Source organism: Papaver somniferum, chromosome 8 (assembly GCF_003573695.1).
Source record: "Papaver somniferum cultivar HN1 chromosome 8, ASM357369v1, whole genome shotgun sequence".
In the NCBI taxonomy this organism is placed as follows: domain Eukaryota; kingdom Viridiplantae; phylum Streptophyta; class Magnoliopsida; order Ranunculales; family Papaveraceae; genus Papaver; species Papaver somniferum.
In genome coordinates this window covers 16,732,613-16,759,376 of record NC_039365.1, presented here as the reverse complement: position 1 = coordinate 16,759,376, position 26,764 = coordinate 16,732,613, and the positions used below count along the sequence as shown (strand labels likewise).

Sequence of the window (26,764 nt, the reverse complement as noted above, 5' to 3'; positions counted from 1 at the left end):
CCATTCCAAAAAAAATATGTACAAAAAGGCGGTTCAAAATACATCTTCATCATAATGATCAAACATCGTCATCATCCGAGGGTATCAATTCGAGTAACCCATCGGGAAAGTTGTTCATGACGCGATACCAATCAAACATGTTGGACTCGTATTGTTTTACCAAATCCTTGCAATGGTTCATAGGGAATTAATCCGACCACTTACTCAACGGAAGTAACATACATTCTTTCTTTACCCTTAATACCGATAAAATGCATGTCATTCACAAGCGCCGTAACAATTTTTCTATCTTTAACCGACTCTTCGCAAGCTGACCTTGTGGGTGCAAACGTCATGCTAAGTCCATACTTAGGAGGAATAAAAAAATGTACCACGCAATTCAAAACATCCGCTAGGAGATATCCAAATCTAGGCAACTTGGATCTGATTGTCTTCAATCCCTTTCGGCACTTTACACACGCAACTAATTCTTTGAACTCTTGTTGTTGTCGTATCTATCTCCTCGCCTCATCATCTCTATACAAAAATCATTGTCCTTCATTAGTTGTACCGCCATATTATTTCTTAAATATTGGCATTAGGTGACATCTTCGATAACCGCCTCTCTAAAGTGACCTATTTGTTCCATGGCGACGTGAAACCCACAATTGCCATCCTCATCAACCTCATTTGTGGACAAAACAAATGGGGCAATGAGTGGAGCGAGTTGTTTCAAATACTCTTCGTATACTGTATACGTGGTTCGATTTGGTCTTCCTTGAAGATCCCCAGGGAAACAAAGAGTACCATTCTTCTCTTTTATAGTCACAATTTCCATGGATTGGGTTTGTTACGAGGCGCCCATTTTCTCAACAACTTCTAAGCTAGTTTGGGTCTCCACCAACACAACTTCTTCGATCACCTCGGCTTGACATACTTGATAAGGCTCCGTAGAGATCTTTGGTCTCACTTGTCGTGCGGTTGGTCGACTTTGATCCTTTCTTGGACGACCTCTTTTCTTAGGTTCCAGCTCATCTTAAAATTCGGCTTCCAAATTCTCGTGCCTACACAATATTATTTTATTAGACAAATACTCCTTCAATTCTTTTCATTGGATGGTCCTTGGCACTTCGATGTTCGGCCTACCCGCCGCCGTTTGCTTAATAGGTTCATCAACCTCCCTTAAACAAAGGTTAAGGGTTTCCTCTAAATGGTGCATCAATATTTGCATTTTGGCACCGTTTGATGTAGTGTAATATCGTGCACACAATTCCGACTCCAACAATGACGGACCATCAACTATCAGGGTGCTTGTGAAATTTAATTTCTTCCAAAATGGATGAATATCATTGATGTCAATCACTTCTACATACCTACGTACCCAACTGATGACGAAACAGGAGTCCAGTACCTATCATATCCTTGCAAACACAAAATGTATTCTTGTCATCGTAGGCTTTATAAAACTTCAATTGTTCCATGATGTGATTTATTTCCCATCTTGAAACTTTATAAACAATTCCACTTAGAAGCAATCTTTCCTTACCATATTCCATAGGGACTTGGTGTACACTAAATTGCATACAACTCCTAATCTTTATGAGATCACGATTGGTGTATTCATGGATTGCTTCTTGGATCCACACAATTCCATTTTGACTACCAAGTAGTATTTTCTTTAATCGGACATGAGACCCCTCCACAATGGCCGACTTAATTATAGAAAAAGAAGAGAAGTTGTTGGGATTGTCAGCCTTTATTTTGCTTAAGATCGCACTCGCTTTTTGGATCCGCATAGACCTCAACGTCTCCATTTCATTTAGTTTTAGCTTGGAAACCATTACATGACCAATTAGAGTATCCGGGTCATCGTGGTTGTGACAACCATTATAAACTTTAAACATTTTCCATTCTTTACCTTCCCTACTCTCGGGCTTATAGGAGACAACCTATTAAATGAACATTCTATCTTCTTTGTATTGCTTCGGTATTTGCTCTCCGTCTTCCTTACGTACTTACTATTCTTTACCTCATGACTCTTTCGCTTCCCACCTTGCTCACAAATCATTTCAAATCGAGTTTCACTCATATGATTGTTCTAAACTACCACGCACATCTTCTCTTTTTCCTTGTTCATAATCCATTCCTTTTCCTCCGCCTTACTTGCAAATGACTAAACACACATATAACAAAACAAATCTCATAAGCATAAGCATTTAACATACATACTTTGAAAAAAGAGAGAATAGTAATGAGTATACCAAATTGTTTGCATAGTGTAGAAAAGTATCGGGCCTCAAATAGAAATCATCAACAGACGCTACAACGTCCTGCATAAGGAATCAACAAGTTATACTATAATAATCGGAAACAATGTATCAAGGCTGTCTACCGATTGTCCCATAATCGGTAAAAGATTGTGTGACCCGAACAACCGATTGCAATATAAAAATGTAGATAGTTTACTGAATACAAAAAATACCACAATAGGAAGCAAAATATATAGTAAAACGAACTGAATACTTATAATCGGTAGCTATATGTAAACGATATAGAACCGATTATAGGCTGTACAATTCAAAAAATTTCAAGTAAATTCAGTTTTGGGGCCATATCTATAATCGGAAGATAATGGAATTAATCAACCTCCAAATTTTAAAGACAAAGAATTACAATTTTTACAAGTTTGCAGAAATTTTATTTTGGGGCCAATGATATATTCGGTAGTTAGATAAATTTACCATACTACCGATTGTAAAAGATAAGAATACTGAGTTTTATGATTTTGGAGGAATTCGTTTTTGGGGCCATTACTATAATCGGTGGTCAAGTTGTTCTACACAACTACCGAATGTTGATATTTTTGGAAAATCAATTTGGGGCTTTTAGCATAATAATTCGGTAGTAATCTACTTTCATGAGACTACCGAATATACATATTTGGGACTCAGTATGTTATATTCGGTAGATATGTAAATGCATTATCTACCGATTCTGGGTGGTTCATGTCATTTAATGCATGCCGAAATCGAATTTACTTGTTTACAGATGGATATAAACGCATACAAAGTGGGTTATTTGAGTTTCTTAACACAATACATGTATGTTTGATGCGTCGTTAGCTTCGATCTCGGATGATTCTCTGTTTTCTTCCATGAAAACGTCGTCTAGGGCTTCCTCTCCACAAGAGTTTGGATCATTCAACACATACACCAAACCGTCTTCTCTAAACGTTAGTGAATCTTCAACATTATGTTCTTCGTGATGATTCTCACTTGCATCCTCATATCCATCCACTTTTGTTGTTTTCTTAAGAAAAAATATTTTTTTACCTCCTTTTTCTTCTTCTTCTTTTCTACAACTCAAAAATGAAAAAAAAATGAAAAAAATTTCCTTCAAATACATTTTTCACCCCTTTGCAATCGGAGCAACCGAATCTAATATTATCTACCGATTTTTTTAGGAAAATGCCATTAAGAATTACTCGAGATAAGGGTTGGCTTCAATTTAGGTTTGGGTGACCCATTTTTGTTTTATTGTTGGCCCCTAATTTCTTTTGAGTGGCCCCTATAAAAACACAAGGAAAAATAAGTCGAGTTAACACATTTCACTTAAGCTCTTCTTTCTATGTTAACTATTTTATTTTTTGAACCATTTGAGTAGAAAATGGCATGACTTGTGAACCAACATTTTTTTTTTGAAGCAAACATTTTTTCGTATCGACAAGGACCTTATAGTCATGCTTCCCGTGAACTTGATTTCTTCTTTGTTCAGCTTTAAAATTAACAGCCTTGAGTCTGAGAGTGAGTGATGTCTATAGCAAGTTGCAAGGAATTTGACAGTGACCAGTGGGTGCTTTCTGCCTTCATCTTTCGATTTCCTTTCTCAAGTCCAAAATACAAAAACAGTTGTGAAATTTTGTAGAAGTATGGGGTGGTCAATTATTTGTCATATGACGTAACTTTTACACCCCAAGGCAGTGACGTTTTTAGAAGTCTTCAAGTTTGTATTTGTCCATAAACTCATATTTTATGTGTAGTAGATTACACGACTGAGGTTTTCTGCTGGCCAGGAATTTGTCCCGTCACTTGATAGTTTGCGGATATTTAACAGAAGAAAATTAGATGTTGATGATACTTCGGCCATCACCCAAGGGACTGCAAAGCACACATGCCTAAATTATATGCCGTCGGTTTTCCCATACTGACAGTGTTATTTCCTTTATTTTGGCGTGTTCATTAGCTACTCCCCCATTGTCAACTGTCGGTGGTTTCTCCGATGCTGAGTTAACACAATCGTAATCCACACGGTGAATTTACTGTTTGTTTGCATCAACACTCAAGGACCCAGAAGTAAAGATTCTATAGTAACATGGCTCTCTATCCATAAAATGCTACTACTAGTAAGTGGCAGTAGGAGTTGTAACACCGTAAAAAAAAATACCGAGGGGAAATCCTTAGATTTCAATCTTAAAGTTTTTGTGCACACTATTTTAATGTTAAGTAGTAATTTTTAAGTCTGATGGGTGTGTATTTTTTTTTTCGTATGCGCTCGAGCAATTTTAATCTAGCAGCATCACAACCACCATTATAACTAGTACTACCAACAACTATCTCGAGCAAGTAGTTTAGAGCATCTTTGAATGTTGTTTTTGGACAGGGTGACTGCTTCATATGTCCACCAGAGGACAACTAATGCTCCCCAGACAATTACAAAGTTAACAGTCTAGAGACTCTAGACCCTGTCCCAAAAACATCAACCACACACAATGTTGTGGTGCTGGTAACTTTAAAGAAGCTTCCTTGGTATTTTCCGCTTGTTACTCTGGTAGCAAAAAGGAATTTCCATTTTTTAACTTTAACACTGAACTTAGAAAAATTATGTAAAAGAAGAGGAAGCTAAAGATATGAGAATCAACGAATCATGACAAATGTCCTCAACCCATCCATGGTGATTGGGTGTAAACCAATTATATTCTAATAATAATAAGTATTATTTTTTTGTCAAATTTTTCAAAACAGAAGTGGATCCCACTCCTACTTTCCAATTGTTTTCATCACTCTTCTTCTTCTTCCTCTTCCTCACTAGTCAATTCAATCAACAAAAAAAATCAACAACAACTTCACAAGGGGGGTGGGGTGGTGTGTCCTTCTTCCCTTCATAACCAGTACTAGTAGCAGTGGAATTTTCTCATTCCAATAAGTACCTCCTTCTCAACACAATTTAGAAATAGATAAAGCTTTTGATTTTGTTCAAGTACCCATTTCTCTTTTTAAAAGGTAAGATCTTTGATCTTCTTCATTCTCTGTTCTATGTACTTGAATTCCATTTTTGTTTAGAGAACAGAAAATTAGTTTTTATTCTTCTTTTTACAAGAACCCATTGTTGTGGGGGGTTGAAATTTTTGTTATTTATGGTTTCATTTAGTATTTGTTAAATTCACAACATGGGTTTGTTGATTTTGAGTCAATTCTAGTTGTTATATATGATGTGTTTGAAGGTTGTTGAAGTAGTCAATTCATACATTAATTCATTGGTTCTAGTTGCTATCATGATGCTTCAGTTTGTGTAGTTTTTCTAAAATTTTAATTTATTGTAAAGACTTGTAGAAATTTGTGGATGGAAATATAAATTTGTGGTTGACTGACTTCTGTTGGTTTGATAAAGAGGAGAAGGGTAGTAAAGGGTTCTTCCAAATTCCCAATTTGGGGAGAAGAAGAGTGAATAGAGTTTCGATCCGAAGGGAGTCATCATGAAGGCAATTTTTGAGACAAGGGGGAGTACTCATCATCAAGTTGATATTCATTATGTGAATTCTGCAGTTCATGGTGTAGTAGTTGAAGAGAATATTGATGGGTATTATCTTGGTCATGGCGATCTTTTCCTCGAAGAAGTTCTCCCATATCAGGTGAGCATGAGGCGATAATTAGATACTTTATAAAGATGTTGTGCTTTATTTATGTCTCTATTTGGTTTGGTTAATTGCGGCTTGGCGATAATTATACTTTATAAACATGTTGCAGTCAGTTATGTCTCTAGTTGAATGTCTGGTTTATTTTGAAACAGGAAAGTGTTTACCAATCACTTCAAGCAAGTGGTGGGAATGATAGAGCTAAAGCCTCAACTAGTACTGCACATGTTGTCAATCGCGAACAAAGAGGTGTTGAAACAAAGGTTCCAGAAAAGGAAGGTGAATCTTCACAAGGTCGTAGGATCATATCACAAGTGGAGCTAGATGAAGCTTTAGCTATGGAGTTGCAAGAACTGGAAAATCAACTTGACAGTGCCTCAATTGACGAAACTTCGGAAACTGAAACAGGTATTGTTTTACCAACTTTGTGGTGCATTTGGCTCGACTTTATACGATTTTGTACTAGTCAACCCGCTGTGGTGTGCATTGTTTTGGTTACTTGTGCTATCGATTTTCATATAGATACGCCGTTGTGCTTTGGGAACAAAAACTCAGTATATAAGTTTTATCATCACTACTGTATCTCTAAATCTGGATATTGCTCATACATTGTTTCATTATCCTATTTATGTGCAGTAATTGCATTAAAAGAAATCTTAAAATAAATTATGCTCCTGAGATTTGATAAATGAGACGTGCATTTGGCTTGTACAATGCACATTTATATGTTTACCACCTCTCAAGTATATTCCATGTTTAAGAATTTCAATAAAATAGCGCCTTTGTGAAGATGTGTCAGTTATTTATCTTTTGAAGCCTTCCGATTTCTCAAAACATGAACTTTGCAATTGTTAGTTGCTTGTGTTTTTACCTTTTTTCTAGAGTCAGGGAAATTTAATATTCGCCTTTGTAAAGAAAGCATCTAGACCTTAGTACTGATCAGCTAACCGTTTTTTGATGTTTACTGCGGATATTTGCTTCTGCCGTCAACGCCTAACCAGATAATTGATAGTCAAAATAAACGATCATTACAAGAAATAGGATTAGCATTGTTTAACTTTTGGTCATCTTCTAGAAATAAACAGCTCTTAATTGTTTTTGCAGTTCATAGAGAAGTCAATACTACAAACACTTCAGTCCAGGTACTTTTATCCCTGTAGTTGTTTCAACTTTTCTACTCACATTTTTTCTTTTCCCGTCTATGATCAATTTGATATCCAGCTCTAAGACGTGTTTCTATATTGAACTGCAGGCTGTAAGACAAGATAGTATTGACCCGGATAACATGACTTATGAGGTGAGTTGTCAATGAACAACAATATCTCTCTTTCTGGTCGCTTCAAATTTAAGGTGAAACGATTACTATGAGAAAATATTTGCTTCTACATCCAACTTTCTTATGATCATTACAAGAAGTGCATTGTTCTATTTGGCATAAATATTATTGGTTTCCACCAGCGGTGATAGTTACTCACTCATGCTTCAGTTTTGTTTTCTTCTTTTACTCTATGCACGACCTGACTGGATTATTTTTTGCTTCCCAGCAATTGCAATCACTAGGAGAATCCGTTGGAACTGAGAGTAAAGGTCTGTCGGATGAGCTTATTGCCTACTTGGAGACATCTAAGTATAAAGTAGGATTCTTCTCCAAGAAAGAAAAACATGACGAGTACGTAAATCCAATCTACTTATAGCATTTAGTTGTAACTTACTGATTTTCCTTCTCCCTCATCCACATGGTTTAGTAACTGAGTCAAGAAATTCTTTTGTTTCTCATTTCGGCTTATTTTGAACTTTTGCAGATGTGTGATCTGTTGTATGGAATACAAAAACCGAGACATGCTAACCACTTTGCCGTGCCGGCATTTATATCATTCAAAATGTATCACCCAGTGGTTGAAGCTCAAGAAGGTGATTCAATTTCTCTTTTTGTATCATCTAATCCTTACTTATCCTCTTTTTCCTCTTGCTTTTGAAATCTTTAGATACCGTTTCTGTATTTTAGCTCTATGGTTAAGCTCCACTCTACTGCTCGTAGCTAAACATTCATAGGAATTGACTTTTGGAAATTAATTCATAAGCATGATAATTTGAAAATGCTTGAACAGATAAGAACATAAAAGTACAGTTGCAAGTAGAGTGGAGCTTAACTATAGAGCTAAAATACAGAAATGGTATCTGTAAGAGTATAGATCTAATTTTTCATATATTTGTGGTTCTGATCTTCTGATACATACTCGACATAAGTTGATATTGAACTCGTTAAGAGAGAGTTGTGCAGAGATGCTTCTTTTGTTCCATACGTTTCTACTATTGAAAGCCACAAAATTGTTGCACCATCTGTCAGCTAACTGAACCTTAGTTTTATTTTGAGGAGTTCCGTGAGTAGTGCATCACTTACATTTGGTTTATTGTGGAGTAGAGCCCGGGAGTTGGGGACTTCAGTAGAATCTATTAGGAACTAGCTGCATCCAATTACCTGATTCTTCTTGTCAACTAAGGTGGCGTTTATTCTTTGGCTGGCTCATTGTCTGAAAGCTGACTAGGTGCAATCAGATTTCAGACTGTTTGTTATTCTTTTGTCGGAACTCCTGACTTGAAACTGGGCTCATATCATCAGATGATAAATACATCTGTCTGGCTGGATATCCACCTTAATATGCACAAAATTTTGCACTTATGCATGATGAGTTGCTAACAAACAACATTTCTCTGTTATTTGTGTGCTTTATGGATTTATAGAGTTGGCCATATGTTAACGATTACAAAAAATGAGCTAACTTACGGTGTTTTTTAATCAGGCATGCCCAGTTTGCAACGAAGAGGTGTTCGGTTAACATGTAAAGGAAAGAATAGTTGTATTAAAGGTAAATTGGATCAGTTCTCTTTTTTGTATAAATTTATAAGATCTTGGTTTTATGTAGAACGTAAGAGAAGAGACCTCAATAGTTCTAAAATTTGTTAGGAAGGAAGGTATCATTGAACTTGAATGATCAAGAAAGACTTTATTATGGTATTTAGTTACGATCTCCTGAAGTTCTCTTTTTCTTAAAGATGATATGATTTTGATTTTTCCTAATTCAATCATGCATTTTACTTACTGATGCCAAACATCTTAAGTATTAGATGATTAGTGTCTTCTGCTTTTAAATCTGGCAATGAGAATCAAAATTTGTACAGTATGATTTTAAGTACCCCTGTTGGGCCTGCCCCCTTGTTTCATAGGAATAGCTTCCGATGGAGATTTGGCAGGATACTTGTGAACTGTTATGTTTTAGAGTTTTAGCTTTTGTCCCATATCGGTTAAGCTGTAAGATATTATGAATACTGTGACCTATAAAAGCTGAATTGTGAGACTAGAGAAACCATACCTTTCTCGGCCTTTTGGCTAAGATCAAGTGTAGTATCTGTTCTTATCAGTTTAATATCTGATATGTGAGCCATCGGCTCACACGATATTAAATTAATTTTTTTCATGGGAGAGTTCCCATCACAGTAGCTTGCTGCTGGGGTTCTCGAGCGTCGCCTTTGCGTTGCACTACTGCAAAGGCCTGGCGCACCCCCACCAAAACTAACAAAAACATTTCAGTTTTGCTTCTGACTGAGGTCGATAGCAGATTTGTATCTGTTAAGCATGCAATGGCTAGTCATGCTCAGCTAAGTTAGCCATTCGTCAACTTCAGGGAGGTGTTAACCATACAACGGCTAGTCATGCTCAGTTGAGTCAGCCAGGGGAAGTTCTCTTGTGGAAGATATTCACCATATCTCATGCTCAGTTGAGTCAGCCAGGGGAAGTTCTCTGTGGAAGATATTCACCATATCTTATTATCAGCATATCCAAATGCGCTATAATAACTTCTTGCTTTTTGACTTTTAAAAATCGGAAAGTAACTTCTGAGAGCAGGCTATAAGTCAAGGGATACCAACACAATGCCATAGTGGTTGCTGTTTAGGCAGCGGCAGCAGAAGGCAATTAAGATTCGAGAGAAAAATGAGTGTAAGATTAAATGAACCGCTTAAATAGAGAGTTCATTGCACCTAGGCTCTAGCAAATGCAACTCTCTTTCTCCTTCTCTCTCTCTCAATCCAAAAATGCTGTCCGCTTGGGTCTAGGGGTTTAACAAATGATTTTCCGGAGGAAATCAAAGTTTGGGTGGAGTTCTCTTCCACTGTAACCGGAATCAACCAACGCCATTAAAGCCTAATTCAGGTAAATGTTACCAATTTCTAGGGTTTGTCTTGGCTTTCTCTTATATTTGGTGAATCTCTATAATCTCAAGTTTGAAATTTAATTAGAAGTTCAATAAACATGGAAGAAATGAGAAATGTGCCATTTTCAAACAATCAAGACAGACTCAGTAATTTACCAGAGTCTCTAATTCATCACATCCTTTCATTCTTGGACATGAAATATGTAGTGCAAACCAGCATTTTGTCTAGAAAATGGAGGTATACGTGGACCACTGTCTCCACTCTAGTCTTTGAGTCCGATGCATTTAACAGAGCTGGTGAAAACAAGGTGCAATCGTTCATGAGATTTGTTAAAAGTGTACTCATGCTTAACATCTCCGACATCAACAAATTTGATCTTTATTATACTTGGGGTTCGGAAAAGATTGCAAAACATCTTAATACATGGATCTTTGCTGTTGTAAAACGTAACGTTCAAGAACTAAATATTCAGATCCAATATAAATATAGTATTGCTTGGACTATGAGGCTTCCTCATTGTATCGTTAACCAGGTTGTTACTTGATTTTAATGGCTCGTTAGTTCTTCCTAAGTCAATGAATTTACCTCGGCTCGAGTCTTTGTTTCTGGGTGCATTTCAAACTGATGATATAAAATGTGTTAATAAGCTCCTATCAAGTTGCTCAGTTCTTCAAACCCTTGTAATAAACAGCTTTGCGTAATAGCAGGTCATGAATTGAGTGTGAATATTTGTAAACTCAAGGTATTGGACATATGCCCTTGTCATTGTGGCGAGAGTGCGCTAAGAATTATCAAGTTGTGTACACCAAACCTCACATCTTTCACCTGTGAAGACTACATGATAAATGAATATTGTCTAGAAAACCTTTCTTCTATAGTCACTGCTGATGTTCAAATGACAAAAGGAGTAGGAGATACAAATATTGGAAAAGAAGATCTGTTTAAGCGTATATTGGTGTTTTTGATGGCATTTCGGAATGTGAATGAACTGATGTTATCGTCGGATTTCCTTCAGGTATGGGTGCTTCCTTTGTTTTTTCCTAGTTTCCATTTGTAAAGAATGTTGCTTTAGCAAGATTTTTTTATAGTACAACGCTAAAACTCTTTTATTTGGACCAAGAACTAGATTCAAGTCCTATGTTAAGATCATTTTTATGCAACTTTTTGGATTTGATACGTTTGTCTGTATAAAGTTGGTGCTGTAGATTACTAATTTGTCAAGCGAAGTCCTAGTTTGCTACGGCCCTGAGTAAACCATCCAGCAATTGAATTTGTCTTTTTGTGATTAGAATATTTGAACGGGTTAGAATACATAGTGAAGTTGGTGCTGTAGATTACTAATTTGTCAAGCAAACCACCCTGAATGACAGCTTAAACATTTACAAATTAGTACAGAAAGATAGTTTGTTCAGGTAAGAAATAGAAGCACTGCTGACTTGTGAGGTAAAGGCGTAATATGTTAGCACATTCCTAGCTAGTCACTTAAAACGAACCGTGCAATCTCAACCAAATTAGGTCTAGATCATAATTTGTCAGACCTATTGTAATCCACATTGCTTATGAGATGAACTATAAATTATGTACCTGAGAGAGAGCCTTCATTTTTCTCTGGTGGAGTCCTGGTCTGCGAATTCTTTAATTCTTCCTACTTAACCGACATATCGTTGATCTGTTTAGCCATGTGCATTGTAGCCTAGGCTCTACATAATCTGAATGATTTTTCTATTGTTTGACAAGGTTCTCTCAGAAGTTCCCAACTTGATAAAGCGCCAACTTCCCCAATTTCATAATCTACGATATTTGAAACTGGATATGCATTTTATTAGATGCTGCTTGTTTGCATTAGCTTTCTTACTGACGAGCTCACCATGTGTGGAATCACTTTTTATCACATCAAAGGAGGAAATAACCAGACTCTTGGTATTTGTTGTTTTTTGTTATATCTCTAAAATCCCTTCAAGGGTTCATTGCTGTTTAGGAATGCTTCAGAAATCATCCAAACAAATTAGTATAGGATCAAGCAGTTCACTTATATTTTGCTGCCATTTTCTTTTAAAACGTTTGGATGTAGCCGGATTCTGAAGATGATGTTGAAGTGGTGTTATCAGGGTCGTGCATATTGTCTCATCTTAAATATATCGAAATGAGAGAAGTCAAAGGATGTAATAATGAACTTATATTTCTGGAATTTGTACTGAAGAAATGCCTTAGTTTTGGAGGAAATGGTTTTGTATTTCTGCGGCGCTGGGAGCTAACCCTCAACGAATACAAGAGGCGTACCTGATAAACTGAATGTAATGAAGAAGTTCAGTGAGAAGATAAAAGCACTTCCAAGAGTTTCTTCAAGTTTGATAATGCTCTTCTGTTGATTTTGTTAAGATCTTATTAAGTAATTTGCAAGTTAGTTTGACATCGAAAAACTCGTGTGCTCTGATATCGAAAAACATGTATTGCTTTGTTTCTAGGGAATAGTTAATTTGCATGTTGGGATATCCAAAAATCTAAAACCTTGCATCTGTTGACCCTTAAACTTTAATGTGATATTTTACAATTTAGTTTGCCAGTGTAACTGACTTCTGCTTAAATAGCACAGAAGTGCAACTTGAATTTGTAGAGCTACACTGAGAGATCGAAGAAAATCAATGTCAGCATGGCTAAATCAAGATTTAACTACTGAGTTGGGAACATAGGTTCATGTAGTTTGACAAAAGCTCACTGCGGCTTGGAAGTTTTTCAGAGCGTCTTTTAATCAACTGTATATAGTTTGTGCAACAGCAGAAGCATGACTTCACCAATCATCTTCAGTTTCATCAACTTATGATTAAAAGACGTTATTGATGAAACCGTGTGCTTGCCGCTTATAAGCGGCATACGCCTATTTTTGGAGGGTTTCTCTTTTTTAAGAGGAACCCAACAAATTTCAAATCAAAGTTTCTCTGTTACTTAGGCATATTGCTCTACCATAGGGTATCTGGACCTGCAGAACTTCGTTACTACTTGAGAAAAAGCTTACAAGAAGAGAAGTAAAGATGTGTAGGTATGAAATGTAGATTTTTACTGAACTGTCTGCATTGAAAAATCTCCGAAGTGTGTTTGATAGTGGATTTTAGATCCATGAAGTTACAAAATTGTTGTTACAATGGTCCCTGCCTTACTACACCTGAATGCGGTGTTTGAAAATAGGGTAAATCCTACTTTGTTTAAAGAGTAGGAACAGAAAAGTTACTGAATTTCTTTAGGCTAGAGAAGCTTCTATCAAAACGTTCTTTTGTTTGCGCAGCTATCTGACTGTCTTCCCAAGTCTGATGCTACTATTCATTCCTATGAACAAGTTCTCAGCGGCGATACACTACAATAACTACAGATCTTGCTCGGTATCCACTCTGCCTCTTTCTGGTGTGACTTTTATGAAAGCGGCAATCCTGGAAATGTGTGGACTGTGCCTGAAGCAATGTTTTATAGTCTGCATCAATTGGTAGCAGGGGACCATGCTGCCAAAATGTTAACACCAGGTGCCGTTATATCAGACTGCAATTAATAGAGCTCAAGTATAGTTCAAATACGATTTACTTAAAACTAGAAAATTACACCATAAAACTTTTGAGTGTTCAAATATTGATACTCATACTGAAGTTGTGCAAGTAGGTGGTTCTTGAATGTCTTTACAATGTGCCACCCACTAAATCATTCTTGGCTAAGTATATTCCTCTAGAGGATCCTTTATGCCCTTTATGTGGTGTTGCCGATGAAAACTTGGATCAAATATTTTTTGCATTATCCTTTTGCAAGGGAAATATTGTTTGGGTTAACCATTCAGGTGTTCCGAGTCCTCTCATGCAGCAATGGTGTTTTACATTGGATTTCATCCTGGTTCTTCAAGCCTTTTCTACTTCTCCTGATAACTACTTGTATTACATTTCGTGGTCCTCTGATATCTGTAGAAAGCTCGCTGCCCAGTTTGTTAACTTGATTACCCTGTACAAAGCCCATCCAGGCATCCACAACTATAAATTGCTGCCTCCTTTCTGAAAAAAAAAACTCATCTTGTCTAAGGTGGTGAGGAAAACATATAGGCCCACATAGACTAGTTAAAGCTTAGGAATGGAAATAAGACTGTATAAGAAGAGAAGCTGATAAGGAGAACAAGCATACCTTTCTCGGCCTTTTGGCTAAGATCAAGTGTAGTATCTGTTCTTATCAGTTTAATATCTGATATGTGAGCCATCGGCTCACACGATATTAAATTAATTTTTTTCATGGGAGAGTTCCCATCACAGTAGCTTGCTGCTGGGGTTCTCGAGCGTCGCCTTTGCGTTGCACTACTGCAAAGGCCTGGCGCACCCCCACCAAATCTAAGCATTAAACGTTCAGGTCTTGCTTTTGTGTTGCATTTTCTATCTTTAACGATTCAATGCTAATTAGCATCCTCAGTTCAATTTTTTGTGTGCAACCACAATAGTATCCAGATTCAAGGAAGCTGCAAAATTTGTTTTGCTGTAAAAAGGAAGGGAAACAAGGCAGCTTTTGCGTTGGCAAGGAAATCCACCTGGTTCTCTGATCTGAATAGACTAGACCATACCTCTGATCTAACTGCTCTTCCTAGATTTTTAGCATGTAATGCAACTTTTTCAGATCAAAAAAATTTATTACAACTTTCGTTTTGACATAGTGTAACAACTTAGCATAAGCATGATAATTTTGTTCTTTAAGATAATGACAACTCTGCATTAGCAGATAGCTAGAGGAATGCAAGAACGCTAATTGTTAACTCCTGGCAGGAGTCTTGAACTAGATCCCGTGACCAGTAACTCTCAATTCAAGTGCTGACTAACATTTCCCTGTTTGTAAAAATTTGAAGCAAAATGTCGTATCCCCTGTAAGCGGGGCCTGGATTAATCACCGAGGCATTGATAAAGAGCTTTCCGCTCATCTCAACGATTTCATCTCACAAAGTTCAAAGCAAGCAGCAAGCTTAGTTGCGGCATGGTTCAACGATAGAGAATCTAGAAAATGCACTTAAAGGCTTTAATTATTTAGCACAGCAATAACATGAGTCCCTCACCAATATACGGTTCTCACTGACTTCTTCCTTTTGTTCTCCCCCAATTATCAAACCCATGTTCCTATCAAGTGGTGACTATTTTTTTCTCCAAAGGCCGCTTCACGCTTGGTGCGTGTTATTGTAATTCCTCGTCTTTCTAACAATCGCTTAGATTGTCCTAGGAGTCGTTAGAAATAGTTCATGCTCTAATTCCAAATGCAATCCTTTTTTGGTAAGATCCATCAAGGTGGGTAGCATTAACCAGATTTATGGTAGTAGGTAAGTTCGAAAGCCGTTCATGTCCCTGTCAGGGGAGATGCCAACCGTATCTCCTTTTTAACGAACTCAATAGAGTGACCCGAACAAATCTTTTATAAAACATATCGCTCATTTGCTTCAGCAGGACATTATTGTGAGTTGTACGAGACTTTTCACACTGTTTTTGTGAATTGCACCTTGTCTTCCGGCGAATGCGGTGAAAGGTATAATAGTATTTACTCCGGCTATCTAAATAATCATATCTAACACATGACATTTGCGAAAAACCATAAGGATCATTAGAAGACTAATCTTTGCAGAAAACTAGTTTTCTATGGTTACAAACTTGCATTAAGTTTGTTTTCCTAAACTAGTCAGTGGGATTTATTCTTTTTTAAATTAGATCAACATTCTACTAATTCAGCTACTTGAAAATGTTGCCCTCGGATTCGGTATCAAAGCACCAAAATATTGCCATTGGCACACAGTAACTTATTGCATACTGTATTTTTCAGAAGTTTCAAAGACATGCTGCTTTTAGGCACTGTGTTGGCAACAAGATTGTAGGCCCAACTTTTACCCATGAAAAGATGAAATAGTAGTCCACACAGGTTGGATAGAAGGAAAGATACAGAAAACAACCCTATAAGAAAAGCTTGAAATGCAACTGTGGATCATACTTACCTGGACGGGTCTATGGTTGATCATGGCCTAGGTTAGTGACTTCCATTGCACTTTGGAAGAGCGCTCGCCTAAGATCTCCCTATTGAGGGAGAGTCTACGTCATAATTTGTTCCTGAAGGGGTGTGCGTCCGCGCTGCCCCTGCCAATTTTATAAACCCAAGTTTTGTAAGTTGTGTGCAAAACATATCCGGTGCCAGTCAGTGGACTAAACAATCATTGTGTAAGGGGACAAACTAAGTTTCACAAGTATAGGAACCAAATACGAGAATCATTGTGTAAGGGGACAACATCGGAATCTAACCTGCACTTGCTTTCTCCCCTTGTTACTGATCCTTCCCGTGACTTGGACTACCAAATACATGGAAGCCTATCTTTAGTTCTAATTACCCTCACAAGCAGCTGGGTCGTTGATTGTGCTTGAAAATCCCTTTCTACATCCCACCAAAACCAATTCGTGGTTGTCTGTCCTCTTCTTTTTCGTATGAAAGAAAAATACCCTTTTTGCTTTTCAATTCTTACTTTCAAATGTTTAACTGCAAAATGTAAACTCTACATGGTTCTCAATGGACCTTTTGCTTAGGTTTTGACTCCAAAATTAAAACCTACTGGATAGAAAAAATACACTTAAAGAGTGCATAAAAAATTGTTTGCAATTTTCGCGTTCCTAGATAATTTCCTGATTCATATAGACCCAATTCGGCAATCTACTAAATGTCTAAATCCCTACAAGAAAACTGCAATGAAAAATGCTAGTCCACATGTGCATCTTTTTTGCCAAAGAAAAACATCCCGTTGATCTCTTCATGAATTTGAGCATCAATTGCACATCAAATGTGCAATTACATTTTAATGCTTCTGGCATGATACATTTTTCACATTTCTTATTTAAATCATTTTTGGAAATAACTTTACATAGTAGCTAGTAATCAACATTTCCTTTCCTAAAGCCAGAGATAAGATGTTGGAGTAAACTAATTATTGTACTTTGGTCTTTTTTCATGGAGTCAATTTTATAACTTGGAAAATTTAAAACAGTGGAAACAACACTGACCAGAGAGGGGAGTAAAATTTTAGCTTGGTTAAGAAATTATTAGTGATGGGCTAATCAAATGTTTGTTTTGGGCAAAGATTTGTATAATCACTTCCCATCTTACGATCGACACTATGCTGTGGAGTGCAAGGCCAAGCTCCTAGAGACAGTTTTGTGATTTCGCCTATATTACATGCAAATATTTGGAGTGTCAAAGCATAAACTGATTTTCTTAGATTTTTAGCTTGTAAGCAGCTTTTTTCGGATCGTAAGAAAAATTTATTCCAATTTTCGTTTTAACATAGTTTAGCAACTTAACAAAGAATGATAAAAAAAATCTTTTAAAGATAACGACAACTCCGTGTTAGTAGATATCTAGAGGAAGGCTAGACCGCTAATTGTTAAGACCTGGCAGAAGTCTTGAACTGGAGCCCCATTCCAAGTGCTGACTAACAGTTCCCTGTTTGTAAAAATCTGAAGCAGAATGTTGTATTTTGGCTGGTGGCGTTTTCTCGGAAAAACTAGAGATCAAATGATTTGAGACGTAAATGGACAAATTGATGGGTGCTTCTGTTAGAGAGCCGAACAAGAGTTCTTTAGCAAAGTCCAAAGCGAGCAGCAAGCACAGAATATGTGTTCGTCTTTAGAAACGAAAAAAAATAAAAAATCTTGAGGTTATCTAGATCATCCTCCCTAGGAACTGCCGGAAAAAAAAAATCAAAAAAATTTGGACCATGCTAATCTTCTCTTTATCGTTCCAATTTTATTGGATGTCCCCAAAGGGACGAGCTATTAAAGAAGCTAAGGCTATTTAAACCGATCACTATACAGGCAGTGAGGGACTAAAACAACCAAAGCCCGAAAATAATTTGACCTTTTTGATCCCGTATTGCCATAGGGTTTAAGGTATGTTCGGACCGGGTTTAATCGGTCCTGGTAGTGAGCATGCTACCTAAGACGACCATGAGTGCTGCGGCCATCATAACCCGCCGGCGTGGCCTGACCGCCTCAGCGTCCTTGTTGGAACCAAGGAGAACACTCTTCGGCTCAACCTGCCGATGGATTAGATCGGCTTCCCATCCCGTTGTGATAATCCGTCTCGTTTAAGCAATGATCCGTCCTGTGTTTTAGTCTATTGCAATTGTTAGGTCTATTCCACTTCCCCGATGACGTCCCTACCAAGTACCTCCCCCCTAACCGGTGATGTCCAATCCGGAATAGCGCGCCCGGGCATGGCCAACAGGCTGCTGTTCGAGTCGGACCGGTCATCAACAGTTGTCGGCTAGTCGTTTTTGTTGTCGGGGGCAAGCTGATCCGCCAACAAGGTATTGAATGCCCTTGCTTGCAAAATCTATCCCCATAAAACAACCAAAGCCCATCACTACGGAGAAATTCAAAACGCAATAGTTACAGTTTCTAAATTCCTTACTGGAGGCGGTTAAGAGTTCGAATCTCTATGCTGCTCACAACTTTGTGTCCAACACCCTAAAAGATGGTTATATATCATTTGTTTCCATCACTTGAAATCTAGCACGACACTAAGGACCTGTTTGGTACAGTTTTGAAAAACAGTTTTCAAAAATAGTTTTCCACTGTTTTAAAAACATACCCTTTCTTCCTTGTTTTTATTTTCTAAAAATTGTTTGGTAAACTGTTTTTGAAAACAAGGAAAATCAACCAAATCGGATCAAATGTAAAGATTCGTCTATGAGATAGTGATATTAGCCATGACTCACTTGCAGTCATTCCCCCATCTCTTACTTTGTTCTGAAAAGAAGAAAACAATAAAGAAAAGAAAAAAAAAGAGAAAACACAGAAAACAATAATTTGTTGTTTTCATTTTTTTGTTTTTAAAAACAGAAAACAGATAGAAAACATTTTCTGAAAATGTCCCTACCAAACGCGTTTTCTCCTGTTTTCTGTTTTCTCTGTTTTTAAAAACAGAAAACTGTTTTTGAAAACTATACCAAACAGGCTCTAAATCTTTTGTTTCTTTGTTTCCACAAAGTGGACTAAATTTCACAAGTACGAGAATCACGTAAGGTGACAACATCAGCATCTGACCTGCATTGAAGTACTTGCTATCTCCCCTTGTTACTGATCCTTCCTATGACTTGGACTAGCAAACACAAGGAAATCGATCCTTGGTCCCAATTACCCTCACAAGCAGGCATGTTGATTTGTGCTTGAATATCCTTTTCTAATTCCCACCAAAGTTGCCTGCCCTCTTCTTTTTCATATAAAAAAAAAATACCCTTTTTAGCGTTTCAATTCTTACTTTCAACTGTTTAACTAAATATAAATCCTACAGGAAAAGTAAAATGAAAAATGCCAGTTGAGGTGTACATCATTTTCGCCCAACAAAACATTCCGCTGATCTAATCATGAATTTGAATTTGAGCATACAATTGCATATTAGATGATGCAACTATTTTGCAATGACCCTTCTGGTTCCGCAAAATTAGATGGAATGCGGTCCTGCATCATATTAGATTAATAGGATAAAGCTGCCTGACCATCTTATTTTTTGTGTTCAACTACCTTGTAATGATTACAGTTTGGGAAAAATTTGAATGATCAATCTCACATATCTATGTTGTGAAAAGAAAATCCGAGGAGTTATTGAATTTATTTTATTTTAATTTTTTTAAAAGGGTAAAATTTTATTGAAAAAGAAAAAGAGAAATACAACATGAGAGGCGCCTGAGCGCAACAAGAGAAGGCAAAAACCGACCCAATTACAAGCTGCAGTGAAAACAGATAAGAAGATAATTGCTCAACAGCACAATGACAAGCCTAAACACACCAATTCCTATAACTTCTTTTTGAGTATAGGGGTTCGTTTCCCTCTACCCAAGTCCTCGGTGCTAGGACCCAAATCCTTGATTTGTTTCGAGGAATGTAAAGAATCTACAATCCCTCCAAGGATTTTCTTAACCTCGGTTTCTTTACCTCCACGAGCAAGACAGAGCGATGAACTAAACTTCATAAGTGTGTCCATGTTTTGTTCTTTAGACATTGGTTTCCACCGACTGACCTCTTCAACTGACTTTACCTTTGCAACATCCAAGACATCATTGTCTGTCTCATATTCATTAGAATCTTCACATGTATCTACTTCAGGGCCATCTTCCAAATTTTCTGGCAGATTCTCTACTAAAACTTGAGCTATATCACAATCCACTTCTACTCTTTAATCATTTTCTACGCTCTTAGGAATCTCTGAAATAACCGTTTCGTGATCTGCTCCTAAAACATTATAGGGATTCAAGTAACATATTGGATTTTGCTCATGTGAATTACCTTTTCTTGCCTGCGCTTTTATTCCTTCTAGCGTATGTCTTACTTTTAATATAAGGCTCTTCAATTATATCACCACTCTCTACATATTTCTTTGAGACTCCTACAACCCCATTTGAGCTGAGCACCTTTAAATTCGCTGTATCCACAACTCCTACACAATGTTGGACACTGTCAGTTGCATTTCTTTCACCTACAACTCTGTCCTGCAACGCTTGTTGCCTGACTTCCATATTTTGCTGCAAGTTCCTGGCAGGAATTTCAACTTTGACAACCTCATCACTATCTTTACTGCTATTCCCTAAAGCAATATCCAATTCCTTGTCCTTTGACCCTGACTTAGAATGCATTTGGTTTTTCTTGGAATTCCAGCTTGCTTTCTTCTTCACACCTGTTACTGAGCAAGAGCTAGCATTGTGACCAAAAGATGCGCATTTAGTGCACTTAGATGGTTTCCATCGGTACTCGACGGGAAGATCCATAATATGAATACCATCAATCCATAGAGGAATAAGGCTAGGCAATGAGCAATCACAGTTAATCTCGATACAAACTCTAGCATAAGTGAGTCTTGTGTTCTTCTTAGTATGTTCATCCATCATTAGCGGGTTCCCAATGAAAGTAGCAATGTAACTTAAGGTTAATTTATTCCAAAGATGCAATAGGACATTGTAATCAAAACCCAGACACGAATGGTCTTCATCGACTGCTCAATCAAAGGGGTCCAGGGTCTAACTATGGACAGTTTTCCACTTATGTAGAAAGCTCCTTGTTGAAGAGCGACCCTTCTATCTTCCTCATTAACAAAATTGAAAACAAACGCATTATCACCATGAATAGAGATAGTTACCTTTTTGACTGCTTCTTGCACCATGGAAAAAGAAGCTTTGCGACCCGCAAAAAAACCCTATCACCAGTTTTTCACATTCTTTGCTTTGTTCTTCAAAGTTCTTGGAGGAGAGATCCACCCCCTTGTTTCTTTCCATCAACACTGAAGATTGACGCTCTAAAGAGCAATCTTCGGAAGGAGATTTAATAGAAAAAAGAGAAGACCAATTTTTTTTTTATCAAAACCTAATTTTTGAGATTTGTTTCCAGAATTAGAAACCAATGGAGGAAATTCAGAGTTTGAGATAATCACAGAAGACCCATCTCTGGATTTTCCACCTTTAATTGAAGCTTGCGACTTCGAGATTGTGTTAGAAAGAAGAGATTCCTCCCCGGCCATGGCTGGAATGGAAAGGGAAATCGCATGGTCAAACTTGACCGCCTCTAGTCAAAGCTTGACATGATGGATCTTACCAACTACCATAAATCTGGTTAATGCTACCTACTTTGATGGATCTTACCAAAAAAAGATCGCATTTTGGAATTAGAGCATGAACTATTTCTAACGATTGCTAGGGCAATCTAAGCGATTGTTAGGAAGACGAGGAATTACAATAACACGCACCAAGCGTGAAGCGGCCTTTGGAGAAAAAAATAGTCACCACTTGATAGGAACATGGGTTTGATAATTGGGGGAGAAAAAAAGGAAGAAGTCAGTGAGAACCGTATATTGGTGAGGGACTCATGTTATTGCTGTGCTAAATCATTAAAGCCTTTTAAGTGCATTTTCTAGATTCTCTATTGTTGAACCATGTCGTAACTAAACTTGGCCGCCTCTAGTCAAACCTTGCTTTGAACTTTGTGAACTTTGAGTTATAATGCTTTTAACATGATCCACTTTTACATTTCTTATTTAAATCATTTGGGAAAGTACCTTTGCCTAGTTAGTCAATGTTTCATTGCTCGATGAGGTCTAGATTTGGAGTGAAAAGCCATGTATGAGATATTGGAGTAAACTAGTTATTATACATTGGTTTTTCTTCGTATAGCCAATTTCGTAACCTGAAAGCAGTAAAAATATAAAAATAACATTGACAAAAGAGGGGAGTAAATTTTTTGTTTGGTTGATAATTTATTTGGAGCAGTGATTTACCAAATGAATGCTGGTTTTGGGTAAAAATGTGAGTGACACTACAATGTGTGGAAGTAGGCACTTCCCAGTATTTAATGTTCAACAGGACGTTTCAAGTTTCAAGAGATTACATGGACAGTTGCATCCAAATTTTTCCAGTAATGGAACATGATATCTCGAAAAGCTTCTAATTAAAGTTATATTTAACCAGTAAAAACTTTTCATATGTAGTTCAGGATAAACTTAGGGAAAAGAACTTACAAATCCTAAAACCTAAAACCTTTGATGAACATGAATGGTCGGTGTTTTCACCTCTAGCCGTTTTTTCCTGACAAATGAAATATTCTCTCAAGATTAATCTACTCCCGGTCATAAAATACCATGAAAATGGCTTCACCATGGGTCATCAACATAAAAACCAGACACCATTACTTTACAAGAAATCTTAACAATCTAAACAAAATTACTTCATGAATTATATAGTAGAAGAAACCGAACATACCAATATTAATTAACTGAAAGTAAGTAGGATTAGTTGGAATCTTGAAAGAATGGACTTGACCTACTTTTTGGATAGAATTGGACATTTGATTTTATCACGCAATAAAAACCCGAGACATTCAAATTAAATAAATCTTAAGAGTTAAGAGTTAAGAGTCCGGAAAATCTTGTTTTCCTAATTGTTTAATCGCCACAAAATTAATTATTAATTATCTAAAAGGTACTAAAGTTCATTAGTTAGGAATTAGTGGGGTCTTGTCGTAAAATTTGACAAAACCCACTTTCTTTTTGCCATCTTGGATCTTCCGACGTGAAGGCTCTACTGATTTTTCCATCTTGGGTCCTCGAATGATGATAAATTCACTTAATCCTCGTGAACAATATGTTGTTTCATGTGGGAGAGTGTTGTTGTAAACTAGATTTATTAATGCTAAAATGATGGTTGTTTTCTTTTTTCATTAAATGTATACTCCTTTATGCCTGCATGGATATTCAAAATTTTGGAAATATAACATAATCAACGCAGTTAATCTTGGGCCCTGGTACTGGGATGAGACACTGAGAAAACCTTATCTCAGGGAGATCATTGATCTACGGATCTCTCGATTTTATTTTTAACTTTTGTATCTGCTGTGTATGTATATCATGATTTTGGTACACTTTACATATTTTAAACTTACGAAGAGATAATACCAATTTTGAAGAAAAGTAAAAAGATAACCGAGTTTTTTAGAATTAGATTTGATTTTTATTACATATTAAATTTTCACATATTAAGTTTACCTTTGCGGGTTATTGATAGCATGTCGATAAAAACTCGGCTACCTCTGCAAGTTTCCGGTAAAATGTAATTTCGCCAAAATTAAGATACTCATCTCAGCCATGGACCGAGGATCTTCACTAGATCTCGGTTGTCTCTGTCGAGATTGACTACATTGACATAGAACCCACATCCGTGGAAGATGAACATTTTATTTATGGGTGTCTAACTGCATTGTGATAAACCTCATAGTTTTGCAAAGTTTGAATGATCCATCCTAGGCATCTGTGTGTAAATGAAAATACTGAGTGCCTGTTGAGTGAAAATGCTTTCTGCATGATACAACTTTCATATTTACTATTTAAATTATTTTGGGAAACAATTTAGTCAATGTTTTTATTATTTGATTTTTGTGATGAAACGTAAATTTCGAGAGAAAAAGTCCAAGCAATAAGACATTTGAGAAAACTAATTACACTACTTAGGTTTCTCTTTCATAGATCATTCCATATCTTGAAGCAACTGAACGGCATAGTCCACTTGTACTGTTGTGTTATGAGCGCTCTTGTTTTAACTTACTATTGTTTAAACCGTGTGATCGCATATGAAGTACTATATGGGCTAAATTTATTTTAGTTATCATTTTATTTATTTATTGTTTTAGCTGCAAAAACTCCTATCCAATCGGATAAACTTTAACTTCATAATCGATGACATTATCCTAAGGGCCCATGGAAAAAAAGTAAAAAAAAATTTGGACCATTTTTCGATTTGTGCGTGTCATCCTTGCGCGGGGCCATGCTAATCTTCTTCGTATCGTTCGAATTTTATCGGATATCTCCAAAGGGACGAGCTTAAAGAGAAGCTAAGGATGTTTATACCGGTCCTTATTTTTTGTAATATAAGCGGTAGGGAACTACAACAACCAAAGCCCATCACATACAAATATTCAATAGGTACTAGTCACAGTCTTTTACACTCCTTCTCGGAGGGCTAAAAGTCTAAATCTCTCTAGTTGATGACGGGGATGATGGTATTTCTGAGAAAAATGAGGTTGAGGAGGAGGAGGTTGAGAAGTAGGTAGATGAAGCAAAAACCAAAAGGCAAGGAAAAATGCCCAAATAATTTATAGACTTGACATATTTCTACTGCCTCTCTCCTTTGAAACACATTATCCTTTTGTCTCTCAGTTAGCCAAAGCTAGACCTACCTCAGATCATATTCCTATCCTTCTTGACATTTTTGATCCTTCTTGGAGACCTAGTCCTTTTAGATTTGAAATTATCTGGTTCTTGGAGAATGGATTCATTAACATGTTAGAGGAGTGGTGTATTCTTTTTGTTTTGCAGGTAGTCCAAGCACAATGCTTTGGTGCAAGCTTAAGGCTCTTAAAAATAAGTTAAAAGAGTGGAAAAATGATACTTTTGGGCATACTACTTTTAAGTTAAAGCAAATACTTTATGAGATTCAAGCTCTTGACAGTTTAGCTGAGGAAGATGTGTTGTCTGCTGAGCAACTGAATGATAATTTACTTCATACTGTTTAATTTGAGAAAATTACTCAAACGAAAGCGGTGGCTTGGAAGATTAAATCAAATTCAGATTGGTTGACTTAGGGTGATAAAAATACTCATTTTTTCATGACTAAAGCAATAGCTAGAAGAAGGAAGAACATAATTAGGAAGTTGTACATTGATGTCAAGCTAGAAGATGACATATTTAAGCTATAAGATCATATTGTGGACTAATACAAAAAGATTTTCATGGAATAGAAATCATTAGACATGAACTGGAAGATATTTTTTTTAACAACATTAATGCTTTGAAATCAGATATTTTAGATGCAAACTTCACAGTAGATGAAGTAATTCATGCCATTAAAGATCTTGGTCAAGATAAGGCTTTAGGTCCTGATGGTTATCTTCTTATGTTCTTCTCAAAGTGATGGAACTTCTTAAAATCTAATATTATAGGTACAATTCATGAATTCTATGAAACATGTAATATTGATGTTAAACATAACTCCATTTTTATTGATCTAGTACCTAAAAAGAGTCATGTTGAATCTATTAAAGATTGTAGGACAATTTATTTACTCACAAGCACATACAAGATTGTTGTTAAAGTTTTGGCTACTATACTAAAACTAGTTATGCCTAAGCTTATTTCCGCTATGCATGTGCTTACATAGAGGGGTGACAGATTCATGATGGTACTTTAATTGCAAATGAGTTGGTTGAATCAAGACTAAATGTTGGAAACGGTGAACAAATAATCAAATCGAATCTCAAACAGCTGAGTCGCGGACTAGGTCGCGATCTTTAAGGTGTTTCGCAACTCTGCCTCTTGATGTGTTAGCAGTCAAAAATTTGTCGAAAACCCTATGGGATAAAACAGCTGATACTCACTTGTTCGATTTCTCTGCACTATGAGAAACCGAACCAACTATCACTCTTTCTAACATTTGCTCAGAATCACATGGAAAAAACAGATGTTTTTCTCTTTTCAGAAAACCAGACTTTTAACGGCTTAAGATAATCAATCAAGTTTTAATGGAAATAAATTCGGATTAATTACCTAAAATTAATCTTCCGTAACAGTCAGAAAACGGGCAGAATATAATACCAAAATTAATGAAAATTAATTTGAGAATAATTTCCTTAAAACTTTTTTGAAAACCAAAAGTCAAATTTGCAAAAAGTCATTTTTGAAATCGCCAGACCTCCCAAGACCCCCAAGGCCCCGCTCTCCCGGACTTTTGATAAACAATATATATATATATAATATACTTACACAAATGTATGGGGTGAGACTTGAACCTAAGTCTATAGTGTGGGAGCCCAAAATAATACCACCACACTATTTCTCTAAGTTTGATATAATATTACAAAACTATGTTTTTAAATATATATATCTCCCAACTCTAAAATCTAAGTCTGGGATTATCTGCAAGATTGATCTTGAGAAGTCTTTTGATAGGGTAAACTGGAGTTATTTGGATTATTTTTTTTTGAGAAAAATGGGGTTAGATAGCAAATGGTGTAGGCGGACCATATTTTGCTACTCTACAGCTTCTTTTTCTGTGTTAATCAATGGATCTGCTTTGGGTTTCTTCAAAAGTACAAGAGG

At 36.6% G+C, this 26,764-nt stretch overlaps 2 protein-coding genes, 4 non-coding genes and 2 pseudogenes across 6 annotated transcripts; 5 read left to right on the top strand and 3 right to left on the bottom strand.

Annotated features, from left to right (window-relative positions):
- Positions 1-5,067: 5,067 nt before the first annotated feature.
- On the top strand, positions 5,068-8,943 carry LOC113306532 (E3 ubiquitin ligase BIG BROTHER-related-like). The gene is made up of 8 exons (XM_026555460.1): positions 5,068-5,258; positions 5,647-5,887; positions 6,046-6,298; positions 6,995-7,032; positions 7,143-7,187; positions 7,435-7,559; positions 7,693-7,801; positions 8,692-8,943. Exons 2-8 carry the CDS (start codon positions 5,732-5,734, stop codon positions 8,725-8,727), a joined length of 762 nt encoding a protein of 253 aa, XP_026411245.1. The 5' UTR covers positions 5,068-5,258; positions 5,647-5,731; the 3' UTR covers positions 8,728-8,943.
- Positions 8,944-9,257: 314 nt separating this feature from the next.
- On the top strand, positions 9,258-9,455 carry LOC113307109. The gene has a single exon (XR_003339037.1). It is a non-coding gene; the product is annotated as a U2 spliceosomal RNA (small nuclear RNA).
- Positions 9,456-10,968: 1,513 nt separating this feature from the next.
- On the top strand, positions 10,969-12,620 carry LOC113303472. Its single transcript, XM_026552501.1, has 2 exons — positions 10,969-11,117; positions 12,174-12,620. Exons 1-2 carry the CDS (start codon positions 10,998-11,000, stop codon positions 12,384-12,386), a joined length of 333 nt encoding a protein of 110 aa, XP_026408286.1. The 5' UTR covers positions 10,969-10,997; the 3' UTR covers positions 12,387-12,620.
- A 1,630-nt stretch (positions 12,621-14,250) lies between these two features.
- Positions 14,251-14,448, top strand: LOC113307098. Its single transcript, XR_003339034.1, has one exon. It is a non-coding gene; the product is annotated as a U2 spliceosomal RNA (small nuclear RNA).
- A 916-nt stretch (positions 14,449-15,364) lies between these two features.
- On the bottom strand, positions 15,365-15,490 carry LOC113307329. The gene has a single exon (XR_003339116.1). It is a non-coding gene; the product is annotated as a U6atac minor spliceosomal RNA (small nuclear RNA).
- Positions 15,491-16,077: 587 nt separating this feature from the next.
- Positions 16,078-16,228, top strand: LOC113307074 (annotated as a pseudogene).
- A 1,540-nt stretch (positions 16,229-17,768) lies between these two features.
- On the bottom strand, positions 17,769-17,901 carry LOC113307041 (annotated as a pseudogene).
- Positions 17,902-24,384: 6,483 nt separating this feature from the next.
- On the bottom strand, positions 24,385-24,486 carry LOC113307037. The gene has a single exon (XR_003339004.1). It is a non-coding gene; the product is annotated as a U6 spliceosomal RNA (small nuclear RNA).
- Between the last annotated feature and the right edge of the window lie 2,278 nt (positions 24,487-26,764).

Excerpts from the sequence above, each read along its gene's own strand:
- LOC113303472 (XM_026552501.1), top strand. The coding sequence starts at position 10,998 with ATGACAAAAGGAGTAGGAGATACAAATATTGGAAAAGAAGATCTGTTT. Across the intron at positions 11,118-12,173 it reads TATCGTCGGATTTCCTTCAG|CCGGATTCTGAAGATGATGT; the intron begins GTATGGGTGCTT and ends GTTTGGATGTAG.
- LOC113306532 (XM_026555460.1), top strand. The coding sequence starts at position 5,732 with ATGAAGGCAATTTTTGAGACAAGGGGGAGTACTCATCATCAAGTTGAT. Across the intron at positions 6,299-6,994 it reads AACTTCGGAAACTGAAACAG|TTCATAGAGAAGTCAATACT; the intron begins GTATTGTTTTAC and ends TTGTTTTTGCAG. Across the intron at positions 7,560-7,692 it reads AAGAAAGAAAAACATGACGA|ATGTGTGATCTGTTGTATGG; the intron begins GTACGTAAATCC and ends GAACTTTTGCAG.